The 15,233-nt window shown below is 41.5% G+C and overlaps 1 protein-coding gene across 1 annotated transcript in view; it reads right to left on the bottom strand.

Moving 5' to 3' along the window:
- Window positions 1-15,011, bottom strand: part of gna12a (guanine nucleotide binding protein (G protein) alpha 12a) — a 28,456-nt gene extending 13,445 nt beyond the window's left edge. Inside the window, exons 1-2 of the mRNA XM_083933799.1 lie at window positions 14,301-15,011; window positions 6,715-6,933 (exon numbers count right to left, since the gene is read on the bottom strand). Of these exons, the coding sequence (XP_083789925.1) occupies window positions 6,715-6,933; window positions 14,301-14,618 (537 nt within the window). The 5' untranslated portion in view covers window positions 14,619-15,011. The remainder of the gene's footprint in view (window positions 1-6,714; window positions 6,934-14,300) is intronic.
- Between the last annotated feature and the right edge of the window lie 222 nt (window positions 15,012-15,233).

The raw sequence follows: 15,233 nt of genomic DNA, 5'->3' as shown, positions 1-15,233 counted from the left end.
TACCAACTGTAGCTTGCCTGGGATATGTTTGAATCTCAAAGTGCACAGTGACATCTCCTCCTTCAGGAGAGGGATGTGAAAACACCTCTCTAGTGACAAACTTATCTCAGATACAAGTCACTATGTTCAGTGTCAGACATTTTAGAGGACAGAAACAGAAGTAAAACACTTTTTGGAGCGGAGGGGGACTTTAACTTGTGTGACTGACTCCAACTCTTTTGAAGTAAAGACCTTTGGATTTTCACTGCCATCTCCGGCTTCTTCTTTTGTGGGAAACGAAAGTAACAAAAAAAGTCCCTGGTTTAGACATCATGCCACGTATCTGCGTAACAATGTACTTCCGAGGCAGCTTTCCAGTTTATTTAACAGCTGCCTCTTAATCTGCACATACTGCTGTGTCTATATGTTGTTAATTTAGCATGTGTGCATGCTAGAGAACTAGTAGTTTATGATGAGTTTGTTTTCTTAATTGTCTTCTGAAGAGAACTAATAAAACTAACTAGTTTATAAGACACTTGAACTTATAAATCATTGTAACATCTATAATGATTTATGACTGTTGCAAAAAGCATTAGAAAGCCTAATGTGTGTTTATGTCTGTAGTCATGAATCACTGTTTACAAAATTAAAAGCCCTCATAATGCATTATAGATGTAGCTAGAAACACTTAGGGTCTATCAAGGAGCAATAGACCTTTCCAACTCAAGGTCTGTTGCGCACCAATGCATGCATTTCAAAATACCGCTGCACGCAAGTGGACGAGCATGAACAAGGTGACGTATCTAGCCGACTTGGACGGCACAGCACTGTCGTCATCGGTTACGCCCACCCCTAGCAGGTAGTACGATTTGATTGGTGAGTTGGGAATTTCTGACATAGTTAATGAGCTCAAACATTGAGTCCAGATTTGTCCAGACCAGACAGAGGCAGAGCAAATTGTAATTGTGGCGGTGCGTCTGGATTTCCAGGGTACTATAGGTGTGGTGTTCATAGAAAGTGCTTCCAAACATTTTTCTTTAATACGGTAGGATTTTGTGTGTGTGTGTGTGTGTGTGTGTGTGTGTGTGTGTGTGTGTGTGTGTGTGTGTGTGTGTGTGTGTGTGTGTGTGTGTGTGTGTGTGTGTGTGTGTGTGTGTGTGTGTGTGTGTGTGTGTGTGTGTGTGTGTGTGTGTGTGTGTGTGTGTGTGTGTGTGTGTGTGTGTGTGTGTGTGTGTGTGTGTGTGTGCGTGCGCGTGTGCGTGTGTGTGTCTCACTCATGTGTTTTCAATAGTTTTTGTACAAAAGTGGAATCCTACGGCACACAGGAATACGTTAAATCAGGCTTTTAAAACGCAGGCTTTTTGTTCTTCTTGTTATTTTCATTTCCATGGAATTTGTGACAATAAGACCAAAATATACAGAATATCACCAGCTTTATCCTTTAAGCCAGCATGATGTCTGCGAGACCTTGCAGACGTACAGCCCCGGCTTTATCATGCAGCGACTCCAGATAAGACGAGGCAGTCTGACCAAAAGCAGTGCACTGACATCTCACACACACTTACAGTTTGTTAAGTGAGAGGGAGACGGAAGTGGCTTCTGTCTGACTCCAGATAGTTGTGTCACTGATAAATGTGTAACAAGGTAAAAGGTCAACAGACAAGCAGAAAGTCGAGCTGTTGTGTCACTTCCAATGAAAGTAAACTAGCTGCTGTCGCTAACGCCAAGACAACAGGACAGCAGGACCAGCTGGTGATGCTGCGAGACATTCCCTTTGTTGACAATATGCTTAATGATCATCCATGAACATTCTGTTGAAACATTAAGTGTCATTACCAGTCTGCCTGGCCCTCGGCGGGATATTTGTAGACACTTACAGAGTAACTTGTAAAACCAAGTGGTTCTCCAGCTGTTCTGTACTTCACAAATTGATCTTTAAACTACAGTAAGTGGCTGCTTTAAACAAGTCAAACAAGAAAGAGAAGGTCTAAAGACACCAGCAAAAGAGCTGCCATGGATCCTACATTGCTCTTTATACTTTTATATATAATAATTAAGCAATTTAATATTTCTTTAAAGCAGCATTGATTGGTTTTTGGCCACTTAGCGGCGTTGCAACAAGCTGTAAGCTCAACCTTGACATATAATCCTGTGGAGGTTTTCAAGGCTTTATGTTCAGAAGGAAGCCAAAACAGTAAAAATGAGGAGCTGTTAAACCAAAACAATGAGCTGAAAGATGCTATGAAGCTTTTTAGAGCTTAGTGCAACATAGAGTTGGTTATGATTCTCATTATTTGTTACAAGTAACCACTTTTCCCCAGATCTGCTGCAACTCTTAGTTCTTTTAAATCAATTTTTATTTGCCACTGCTTTTCAGTGAACTACACTGTTACTTCTGTGACTGTAACCATCTTTTATGTTTTACAAATGTTTTAAATCTTTTATATGTTTTAAATTACCTTTAATCTGTATTAAATGTATATGTTTTATGTGTTATTTCTCCCGATGCTTTAATGTTTTATGGGAAGCACTTTGAATTGCCTTCTTGTTGAATTGTGCTATACAAATAAACTTGCCTTGCCTTTTCATGTACACAGTCATTTTAATCATTTCTTAATACAAAATTCTGATTAGAGCAGCTTTAAAGGGGACATATTAAGCTCATTTTCATGTTCATACTTGTATTTTAGGTATTTACTAGAACATGTCTACATGCTTTAGGGGTACGTCCACACGATCAAAAGCAACCTTTTTTTTCTCCATTGTTTTTAAAAAGTTTTCCGTCCACACGACCTCAACTCAAGAAATATCCTCGTCCACACGAAACCAGTGAAACCGACTCAAACCTCTGTAGTACACATGCCAGGCCTGGATGTAACTGCCACAGAAAACAATGGAGAGGAAGAGACGGAGAGACGCCGTGTAGAAGACAAACACCGGAGAGTTTCTCACCAAATCTGGAGACTTCCCAAATCCTCCTCCATCCTAGAGAGAAATAAGTCGACTGTTTTTGGAGTTATTGGAGACTTTTGTGGTGTTTTGGGCTCTGACGCATGAATCATTCTGCAGTTAGTGTCCTCAACGAGCAAAGGGTGCTGCTGTGAGCCCCTTCCCTGTCCCAAAGCACCCACAGATGCCATTTTCTCACTAGATTTAGAGACTTTTCACACATTTTTAGCAACTTTATTTATAAAAAGCCACTAGCGACCAATTTACCACTTATTCAGACCATCAGGGAAAAGGGAGAAATATATGGTCGGCCTAATTCATTCCCATGCAGCCGCTCAGAGTCCAGTTCAGTAAACAGTCTATGGCTCATGCAGCAGCACTGTTGTTGTTGTTGTTGTAGTTGTTGTTGTTGTTAAGTGACGCTGAGGGGTTTAAGGCCGAAGGTGAGGGGATGACGGCATCGTTCAACAAAGTATGCGGTTTTGCCATCCAGACGACAACACCATGGGGGGCGTTTTCAAATCTTCCCTCTCTGGGACCCAGTTCCAAAAGATCCAGCTTTCAGGCTCCGATAACGGCGGCTCTGTGTGGACGGTCGGCCAAAACGATACTAAAGTTGTGCGGTTACAGGAAAACGCGTCTCCGTGTGGACGGACCCTTAATGTTCTAAAAACACATTACTTTCCAATTTTGTCCGCCTGAATATACCTCTATTCACCCTCTGTTTGAAAGGCTCCGTTTTAGTGCCTGTCCTTTTAAGACCGCCTCCCGAAAAGCCCAGTCTGATCTGATTGGTCCGCATTTCTGAGTCTCCTGCATCTGTGCTCTTGGCGTCTATGTACCATCATAGTTGTGACATCACAAGCTCTCATCCACCAAACAGACATGATATAGATTTGTCCTATTTGAGCCTTTTCTTAGATAGGACAGACAGGAAATGGGATCTGAGAGAGAGAGGGGGAGACATGCATCACAGGGCCACAGGTCGGAGTCGAACCCTCGGCCTCTGCCTCAAGGACCTTCAGCCTCTTTACATGGACAATTTGGGGCGGCTGGTGGCTGAACGGTTAGAGCAGCCGCCCCAAATTGTCCCACACTTTGTTCATTATATTAAATTAAATTCACATCACCTTATGATGTCTTTCCAGTCATCAGAACTCAAAATGTGCTGCACCCCACTGTGATAATTGGGTGAGTAAAGGTGCCATTTTATCAAACCTTGCTTTAAAGTTAGTCTGTGGCATTTTGAATAAAACATGGTGCCTCATTTTCCAGCTATTAAATATGACTATGCAGTAAAAATAGGGTTGGTAATGTGTGCATCCCACTGTTTTTACTCAGTATATGTTCAATATATTGAGGTTAAAAGGGAAAAAGAATTGCACTGCAATCTACGAGCTGTTTCAGATTGGGTTTGGAGCGGTGCAGCGTGGCAGATGAAACTCCACAGGGCTCCACTTCACCGGCTACATTTTCAATCAAGAGAAAAATAATTACACCTTTTTGGAAAGTCTCCAAACACAAAAACATGAGAGAGGTAAGTTACGCAGAAAAACAATAAATACTTCCACAGGTTTCATTCGTTGCAGTGCTCCTTCACTGTGACTTGAGAGGTGGAAAACATTTCTGAGATCATCCAGTTACTTCCTCTAAAAGTTTTGAGCACGTCAGTTGTTATTAGCTTTGTGCCTCCTGGCTGTGGTAAATCAGTTACTGAGCAGATATCTGTGACTCTAGACTCTGACGTCACTCAAGTGATGTGGAAATATTTATGGAACTGGGGGTAGGACCTGGTAAACACAGACAGTGCATGTTTTTTTTTTTGTTAAAGGTTATTTTTTTGGCATTATTCCTCAGTTTGACAGCTCATAGTCGAGTGAGACAGAAAAAATAGGGAGGAATGATGGGTAACAAAAGTCCTGAGCTGTACTATGTGCTTTAAAGAAAAGAGTTTTACTTTTTTACTTAATACTTTTCCTCCGCACTGACACAGAAAAGGCGATATTCGATTTTCACACTGATTAATAAGTGGAGTCCTGATTAGTCATCGGATACTCATTGGCTACTGCGGCACGTTAAATGTGAAGCATCAGGTCAGCAGTGAGTAATCTATGACTGATCATGACTCCGCGTCAGTTTGATTTTTAATGCAGGCCGTCATGGGAGGATTTAGAGTAAGAGATTATTTATGAAACATTTCACCATGAGTTCATGAGTTTTGGACGGGCTGTGTAGAGGGATTGGATACCGCAGACTGCTGCATGAGTAGTTCAAGACGTTTTTACATTTTTTAAGAATGATTAAATATTGTTAAAATGTTTCTTGTTAAAACAGGTAGTTGATTGACAACCTTGTGGTATCAGAAGAGACCTGAACTTTTCGAATGAGTCAATGTCATTTATCATACCAGGATGTGAGACTGAATTATACAAAATTGAGATGAAAACAATGTATGAACTAATATAAAAGTAAACCCTCTCAATCAGCACTTATGACCCACAGAAGTGTATGGTGGTGTCTGTACCTGCAGAGACCCGTCCCCCTGGTTTAGAGAGGGGCAGGGATGTTTCTGGGTGTAGGTTTGGTCCACATGAGGATTTAACCCCCAGCCAATAACGGCACGCAATGTGAGCAGCCCTCTGATTCCAAACTGTCGCTTTTTGACGCCCATCCCCTTAAGCGTCAGATACATCATGCTCAGTGGCGGATTAAGGTGGTCATGGGCCCCTAGGCTACTGTGTGTTGCCCCCCCCCCCCCCCCCCACATTATTAATCATGCTTCGTCAGAAAACCCCCTCTACTAGAACAAAAGAAGAGTCCGCAACCATAAGAAAATCCTGTCAATATCCGAATTTTAGATCTTGGTCCCATTGTTCTTTCAGTTGTTGTGCTTTTCTCTTTCATGCTCTGCTTTCACATTTCCTTTCTAGCATTTTGCCGCTATACTGACTAGTGAGTGACGTATCATTTAACAACAAAACTGACTTTATGAACCTGGCCGCATGACGGCAGCTGATTGGGTAAATGTTTCCCATATCTATCCAATCAGCCCCAATAGGAGGCAAGTTTTTTTCCCCAGTGTAGTAAAATTCAAGCCTAGGCCAGCCGGTGCATTAATCTGCCTCTGATCATGCTTATTGTCAGGTTGATTCTTCTATTTTCGGTTTCTATTAGAACATGTTTACATGCTTTAATGTTCTAAAACACATTATTTTCCTCAAACTATCTGTCTGAATAAATCTAGTATTCACCCTTTGACTGAAACAAAGCGCCTGTCTCTTTAAGCCCAGTCTGCTCTGATTGGTTAGTGTTTCCAGGTCTTCCACATCCGTGCTTTTTGCGTCTCGGCACCGTCATCGCAGCTGTAGCAGCACTTTCTACATACACAGTATAGTTGTTACAACCATACAGAAGTCCTGACAGCACAGGACAGTTTAAGGCACAGTGTCTGAATATGGGCTGTGTGCATTTTGATACTTTCCCTGTATTTTCATAGCACCTCTGCTCACTTTATAATTTTAAAAGGCCACGGAAAACTCCCTTTTTATAACAAGGGGAAACTCTTTTAGTGCCACCCTCTTTTTCCCCCATAATTTTCCACAAATACCAAATATGTCAATCTGAATTCTGGGGAAATGTGTAAAATTGACGCACAAATATTTCCATTTGATGGCATGGTGCACACACCATAAAGCCTAAACAAAGACTTGGAACAAACTGACAACTTGAAGCTACTTCAGGGGAACTAAAAGGGGGAAACTGTAAGTTACAGGGTAATGGACTCACCAGTTGGAACTCAGAGCGTCGCGAGTAGGCGGCCTGTATGCCTGCATCCGCCCAGAGTGCGCTCAGTGCCATCACGTACAGTTGAAACTCACTTGGCTCGACCCCCGAGCCGCCCACGCGTCCCTCCCACGACATCACCAGCATGCCCTGCTTCTCGTTTTCGCAGCTCTGCCAGCTGATGCCCAGCTTGTCCCGGGCGTCCACCAGCACTCGCATGCCCTGCAGAAACACACAGTCAGTGCATATACATGAGCCTGAATGGGGTGAAGTGGTGTAACAGCTGCTTTTTTCTAATGTCAGCATTATAGTACAAATATTTCCTGACCACAAGGAGGGAAAAAGACTCGTAGTGCATGTGCTGCTTCCTGGGAAAAACGTCAACACGGTCTAGTGTTACTGGTAAACATGGAGTAACTTTAACAGTGAGGCACATGTGTCCAACACACACACACTCCAACATTATGCATGTGTGGCTGCTGGTGGTTTTCTGAAGAGAGCCATGTGGACTGATCTGTGTGGGAGGTCTCCTGCTGAGTGATCAAACCGACCAACACACACAGAGACAGATATTCAATGTTTTGGATCTGTGTCTGCTTTACTCTCTGTTTATTTTTATTACACTTCTTTGAGGCCACGCTTTTTAATTGTTCCATTTCAGCATCTTATGATGTGTTTAGAAGCACGTTTGGTTTATTTAAGTCAGGTTTGGGCGAAGATTTCATACGATCGTTTATCGTCTTTGAATGTCGTTTCGATTTAATCATATATGGAGATTTGATTGATACACAATTATGTTGTCTAAATTGATAACGAGCACATGCTAGCTCGAAACTTTCAGAAAATCTGATGTGATTTTGAGTCTATATTTTGCACTTAAGTATAAGAAAATAGTTATTTAATACTTGTTTTTCCATTTGTTGAGTTTTTAATTTACACAGGAATATCGAAAAATAGGCTTTATCATGTGTTTTTTCATATAGATTATTTATTGAATTGCGCGATATCATGCTATATTGTGATATTTATGTTATTGGGATGAAGATTTTTTAATGACAGTTTTTATTTGTGATTTACTACTTCTAGAATTGTATTATAATTTTTTTTAGTCCATTTTTGCTCGTTTATACGTCACATCTTTTTCCTTGCTAATATTTCACAACCTCTTAAAGTAAAGAATCGACTCTATTATTGAAGTTTGCTGGATTTATTGATTGACAGAGAACTTAGCAGAAAACCGTATCAGTTAACCAGGAAGCGTTTCAAAGGTCACAGTGGTGTGTGTGTGTGTGTGTGTGAGAGAGAGAGAGAGAGAGAGAGAGAGAGAGTGTGTGTGTGAGAGTCATGACCAACTAACTCTTGTGCAATAGTCAAGTCTGGTCAAGTTTATTTGAATTTGGCTTAAAATTGCATTCAAGGAGGTTTAACAGGCCTACAATGAGCAGCTGCCAACCCAGCTCAACTTCCCCGTCTCTACAAAGACGAGGAAAATCCTCTAAAAAAAAAAAGAAACTGGAAAAAAATCTGGAAGAAATCTCAAGACGAGGAAGTTCAAAATGACCCCCCTCCTAACGTACAGGAGGCGTGGGTGTGAAAAAGGTGTGTGTGTGTTTGCGTGCGTGTGTGCGTGCGCGCGTGTGCGTGTGTGTGGTTTGTGAGCTTGTGTGTGTGTGTGTGTGCTTGTGGTTTGTGAGCTTGTGTGTGTGTGTGTGTGCTTGTGGTTTGCGAGCTTGTGTGTGTGTGCAGTCTGACTGATGCTCCTTTGTGACTAACTGGTGTGTTTTCAAGTTTGGTCAATCATTTTAAAAACGTTTCTTTTCGGAATTGATGTTTTTGTTTTCACAGCAGGAATGAGTAAGACTGACACACAAACACGCGTGTGACCGTAATCTGACACGATCGAACAGCCGCTCGTTGGCAGAAGTCACTGTGTAATGAGTGAGATCTGAGTCACGTCCACGTTTACTGTCAGCGAGCCAACGTGAACCTTACTAATTTACTAATCTGTGATTGTAACATAATCCTCCACAGTCTCCTGTCTGTCTCTCTTCCTGTTGCCCACATGTCTGTCTGTTTTCCTGCTTGTTTGTGAGACAGTCAGTAAATGTGTCTCACTTCAGCATGTCTGCATTTCTAAACCAAGTCAAAACAACAGTACAAACAGTACAAGTTAAATCTGTTTGGTCCAGAACACTTGTACTGTTTAAATGAAAAGACACATTTCCTCCAACCTTTAAGTTATGGATTAAAGACCTTTACATCATTTGACACTGGAGAAAACTGGCTATTGTACAAGAGGCTTTGCTTGGAAATCTTATGCTATATGGTGACCATATTATAAACTTTAACGTTTACTCAAACCTTCACCAAAGAGGTTACGTTTTGTCTGTTTTCTCTGTCTGGAGGATTACAAAAATCTTCTGATGCGGTTTTCATGAAAGTGTGAATCCACTGAATTTTGGAGCGAATTGGATTGCAAATAAATCTTCACTTTATAGCAAGATAGGGGCGTTGGTGCTGCATTCCTGTGGTGTCAGAATAATTGGAAATATAAATTGCCAACTGGGAAAATTTACACTGCGTTAACATTGTGAGAGCGAGCATGCCCGGGCAGAGGTCTGTGCTCTCAGTGCCCTTCTAATTCAATTCAATTCAATTTTATTTATAGTGCCAAATCATAACAAAAGTTCTCTCAGGACACTTTACAGAGTAGGTAAAGACCACACTCTATGACTTATTTATGATTTACATAGACCCAACAATTCCTCTGTAGAGTACGGTGGCAACGAAAACCTTCCCTATAACAGACAGGAACGTCAGACAGACCCAGCTCTGTGGAGGACGGACATCTGTCTGTACCCGGTGGGGAGGAGGAAAAGGAGAGAGAGAGAGAGAAAAGACACACAGATGGACAGAGAGAGACAAAGACAGACACAAAGACAGAGACAGACACACTTCCAGTAACTATAATAATATCTATAGTAATGGGAATATGACTTATGTGTTATGGCGGTTAATACCTGTTTGTTTTTTTTTTTTGTAAATTCACATTTTTTGTATGTTTTTCTTACTATTCATTCATCTTTTTTTCATGTCTCTTATTCATTTTGTCATATTTTAAATTAAATGAACATGTAAGTGTTTATGGATTTATTACTAAACTGTGCAGTTCAGTTGATCCCAGTCCACATATATAGTTTGGAAATATCCCATGCCCATGTCATGTCTTGTTTGCAACCAGGTTGTCATCTGTCATCATAAAGATGCCTTAACCGTTTATTCTGGTGGACTATAATCCAATTTCACAACTCCTCTTGTAAAGTCGAGGATAATTAACCGTAATCCTACTTTAGCACTGGTGGTATTCAAACCTTGTCTGTTTCAGAAGGACTTACAGGTGATCACCACCACTTTATTCAGTTGTACAGTTGTACTGTCACTTACTTCAGTAAGAAATGCTGCTATACTACACTGTCTCTTTATATCACCACTACATCACTTTATTTATTTATTTAATGGTACTGTAACTATCTGCTGATACACTTACTGTGCTTTAGGACATGCTGCTACATTTCACTGTGGTTCACTGTAACTTACTGTAACTGTAACTGACTTCAGTATGAAATGCTGCTACAGTCCACTGTGCCATCCTGTCACTTAGTTCTGTAGGAAATGCTGCTACATTTTTAACATTTTTAACACTTATAACTTATCGCTCCTTCTCACTTATTTAGTTTGTACTTATTTCATTTCAATCTGCTGCTAAACTGCACAGTGCGTATTGTTGTATATTGTTTAAACCTACGCTTAACCACAATGTCTGTTGCACTCTGTCACACTTAGTTCATGCTTGATTTATCTGATGTTAGCTTTATATTGATTTGATTTATGTTTTCATGCTTATTGTTACTCTGACCCTTTCCCACCTTTGTATTGAAACTCTTGCAAAATAATTTCCCTTGGGGTAAATAAAGCTTCTTGAATCTTGAATCTTGAATATACATGGAAAAGTTTGACTTCATGAGCCACACAAATGCTTCATTAGTTTGAATTTCTGTGAGGCTGTAGGTTTTCTCCTAAGGACAGACCTATGACTATGACCTTTGAAAGATGTAAAGGGCCTGTTGAACTAAAAAAGAAGCGGTTGCTACGACATGTTGTGTGACGATGACGTTTTTAAAATCAAAAGTGATTGATAAAGATTTCATACCTTATCCAAACAGCCACACAATGAAAATGGGTGGAGTCATTCATAATGTTGATGAAAAGTGACAGAAATAGTTGGACAATAGAGACAAAAGACCAGTTCTTGGTATTTGTCTTAAGTGTCTATTATCTCACCACACGGGGCTAGAAAAACATAAAGCTCTCATGTCTGAAATGAAGACTTGTGTCCTCGCCGTCATGACGTGGTCAGAGGTATTATTAGCAGCTAAATGGGACAAAAAAAAAAAGCTCTGTGTCATTAATCACTATTGTGTAAGTACAAAGTAGCTCCCTTCCTGCACTCAAGTTGTCCACCCCATCAGCTGCACTGCCCTCGTCCTCAAACATGGTGCCACAATCCGTCCCCCGCTGTATAAACACACCTTTTTTTTTCCTTTTCCCACTGCTCTGTAACAAACACGCATTAAGTAGTAATTAACCTCTTCAACCTATGAGATTTAATGAGTCCAAACACCGCTGAAACCCACAGAAGTTTGTTTTAAATTCTAGTCCTGACCCCAAAGTTTACAAAGGGGGTTTAATTAGCCGTAGGCGAAACTGATAGTGTGGAATAAGATGAGATTTCTCCTAACTTGAAGCTACTTAATCATCAAAGAAATGTCATCTGGGGTTATCTCCCTTGATTGATTAGTGTTTCAAAAGTCTTGGTTAAGCAGTGATGATGATCAGAGGAACCTTTGTGTGCTCAATATATAAAGTGGATGAAAACTAACCATTATTTATGTTTCTTTTCCAACCAAGAGCTGCAGCTTGTAAATTAGTGCGTACTCAAGTTGTTCAGCAGAACCTACACTTGATGTACGAGGCGTGACAGAGTTATTAAGACCAGCCATTTTTTTAGTTTCACTTTAATTTGTGAGAAATAACTAAATCCACGTTGATAAGGATTAGTCCAGAGATTTATCAGGTGTAATTACTGAGATTGAAGGAGCGAGACCGCACCTGAACACCTTTATTAATAAGTCTAACTGTGCTACAGACCTGTGTGTTCTCTGTCAGCTTTATCCCTCCTTAACTTTGCGCTTTGTTCTCTTTCTCTATCATTAGGTTCCCATGAAGGGAGGAGGTCCTCTGCACCTGGCAGGTGAGGCTGATTCACACACTGCTGTTCAGGTAAAATCACACTTACTCCACCAACGGCCCTCAGCTTTACTCAGGGAATCATGTCCGGTACACAGTGTCATGAAAGACGGGGATTATGCACTGATGGTAGATGTATTTCTTAGCCATTTAGCTAACCATCATAATTTACTGTCTATGTGCAGTGGAGATGTGCTGTTTACTACTTCTGATTATCATCTATCTTCTCATGCAGTACTTTGATGGGCACTTTTCAGATCATTTCAGTCCAAACAAATATCAATTGGTCAAGGGAATAATCAACCAGTTCATCAGAAATGGAAATAAACATCTGACTGTTGTTTGTTGCTTTTCTCTCCCTCCCTCTTTTATTTGAATGTAAATTGAATGTTTTTGGAGTTTGGACTCTTCGGCAGGACACAACAAGTAATTAGAAGACGTCACTTCGGACATCTGCCAGTATTTTCTGACATTTTATAGATTGAATAAGATAAGAAACTTGACCTTTATACCTGCTGAGCAAGACAATAAAATGAAATTGTGATAGCACTCCCTGATACTCAAAACAATATAAAGTATTAAAAGCAATATAAAAAAGATCAAATTAAGAGCAGGTAGGCTACTCAATGTGCACAAAAATGATAAACAGGAAATGATGAATGAATAAATGGTTATTGGATTAATTGAGAAATGACACTATTATTATTACTATTCCGCGACTGTATGTGAGTGTATAGCAACGCGTTTTTCGTATGAAGGCTTCTAAACCACAAATGACTTAATCAAACATTTTCCAGCAGGAGTCAGATCTGAAATTGGGGAGAAATTAAAAATATTGCAAACCAAGATGTAGCTCTCCCTGACATTAGCATGTAGCTACGGTAGCAGTGGAATGATTCGAGTGACTTTATACAAAATATATAATAAAGGCTTGAAAAACTAAATCTAACTCCCCCCAAAAAAGTGACAGCCAGGGGTTGTTACAGCGACCATTACCACGTAAATAGATGAAGACAGCTGGTATGGTGTAGCAGCCCTCCTATCTATGAGGCTGATAACCACTGATTACAGCCATGTAATGGAGAGATAACGTCTGAGCAGATCCTAAAACGCCAATATGGACAAGTTCCGACTTGCGACCCTAATAGTAACAGTGTGTCTTCTTTATCTCTTACGTTGCTGAATGAGGCATTACAGGTTTTTCACATCGTGCTAGATTAGAGAACACGTCCTTTATTCTCCAACACATTTCCAATCATGTGATTTCTTGCAATTTTTGCATCCTACACGACGTGCATTGTGTGTTTTTCAGGAGGTTAAGTGGTAGAGAAATGTGTGTGTGTGTTTGGTGGTGGTGGTGGTGGTGTGTGTGTGTGTGTGTGTGTGTGTGTGTGTGTGTGTGGGGGGGGGGGGGGGTTCTGTTCATGGCGTGGCCCGAGACAGCACCGCCACTGTATGCTGGTATTTAGGGGAGGATATTGTATGCTGGCTTCTGTGTAGAAGTGCAAGCTCTTATCATCCTTGTCTGGGCAGTGTGGCACTCAGGGCGGATGTGCTCATCCCTCAGGAATAGTCTGGTATTGTTAGCTGGTGAAGGAGGCCCAGCCATGACAGCAAACAAAGGGACAGCACAAGCACACTTCAGGATAAAAATATGTACTGTGTCAACAAACCTCTCTGTGTGTCTGAGTGAGTGTCTGCAGTGCCTGCCTCGACCGTGGGATGAAAATGGCAATATAAGGGCCATTATTTCTACTACTGCTGATTATTTTCTTCATTACTCAACAATCATTTGGTCTATAAAATGGGCATGGAGATTTCCCAGAACCTAAATTTGACATCAGCTTGAGTCCAAAGCTCAGTTATATTTAGTTTCCCATCATAAAAGCAAAGAAAAGCATGAAAGCTTCATATTTGAGAGGATGGAACTAGTGATTGTTTGGCAATGTTTGCTTGAAAACTGACTCAAACAATGAATTATTAAATTAAGTGACTAATCGTTTCAGTTCCAGTCAATGTACTAATTGATTAATGGAGTAATCGTTCAAGCTCTGGTCTCCTAAATGTCAGTTTCTCACACATCCTTGAGTTTAACTTGACTTATTTTACAATATTTGACAGGTTTGGACTGATATACATCTCTTAACAAACTCAAATATGCATTTAAAATAAAAAACAACTAAAAACACTTGGAGTTGACAACAAGGAATAAAGTTTGGACTCAGTTTTCCTGGAGGCCCCTCATACCAAAGTGTTTATTTCCCTTGAAGCCTTGTTCTTACCTTCAGTATGTTCTCATAGATAGTGTCCCGGAAATCCAGAAGTGCCTTTTTATCAAACTCTTGCCCGTTAATGATGCGCATCTGTTTGAGGAATGTGGACTTTCCGCTCTCTCCGGCCCCGAGCAGGAGGATCTTCACCAGGCGGCGGACGGCTCTCCTCTCCCGGGCGAGCATCGCGTCTATCTCCCGGCTCCTACGCCGCGCCTCCCGCTCCTGAGCCGCGTCCCTCTCCCGGCTCCCCTCCTTGCTGCTGCCAGGGTCCCGGCTGGCCTCGGCCGGGAGCAGGCAGCGGCTCAGGGTGCGGACCACTCCCGACATGTCGAGTCGTGGGAAAAGTTCACCGAAACTTCAGTGGGTAAATGTTCATTATAGGATGTGATCTCTGGGGGTGAAAATGACCCAGTCCGGTTACATCCACCTGATGAACAACACGTTTTCAGCGGATAATGAAATAAAGTCTACATTTAGAATTAGAGGGGGGAGCTGTTATCTAGTCTCCAACCGGCAGACAACCCGTGTCCATCTTGGTTAGACCGCGCCATCAACACAAACCAACCCGGACAGAGCGCAAACAAAGCCGGCAAATGCTCCAAAAAATGTTGCTGTTGAAACGTCTGAGTCCAACCTGACCTGAGGAAAGAGCTAAAGTTCATCAGGAGTCGCTCTGTCCGTCCAAAGCAAAACAATATAGGAAGACACAACACAGGGGCAGTCTATCCACTGTGCGCACAGCCAGAGGGTTGTGAACTTGGACAGCGCAGAGAGAGAGCAGCTCCTCCGGGCGGCGGTGGGACGGTCAGACGGAGGAGGCGCCGGTGCTCTGCCGGGGATCACCGTCAGGGGACGCAGTGGAGAGGGAGACACCGCTGCACCTGAACTGGGGTTAGCAGCAAAGTGAGATGAGTGGAGGTGATAGGTCAATATATATTAATA

This window comes from Echiichthys vipera (assembly GCF_963691815.1).
Source record: "Echiichthys vipera genome assembly, chromosome: 2".
NCBI classification, from domain to species: domain Eukaryota; kingdom Metazoa; phylum Chordata; class Actinopteri; order Perciformes; family Trachinidae; genus Echiichthys; species Echiichthys vipera.
Note: the sequence above shows the minus strand (reverse complement) of the source record. Positions and strands in the feature narration are given on the sequence as shown.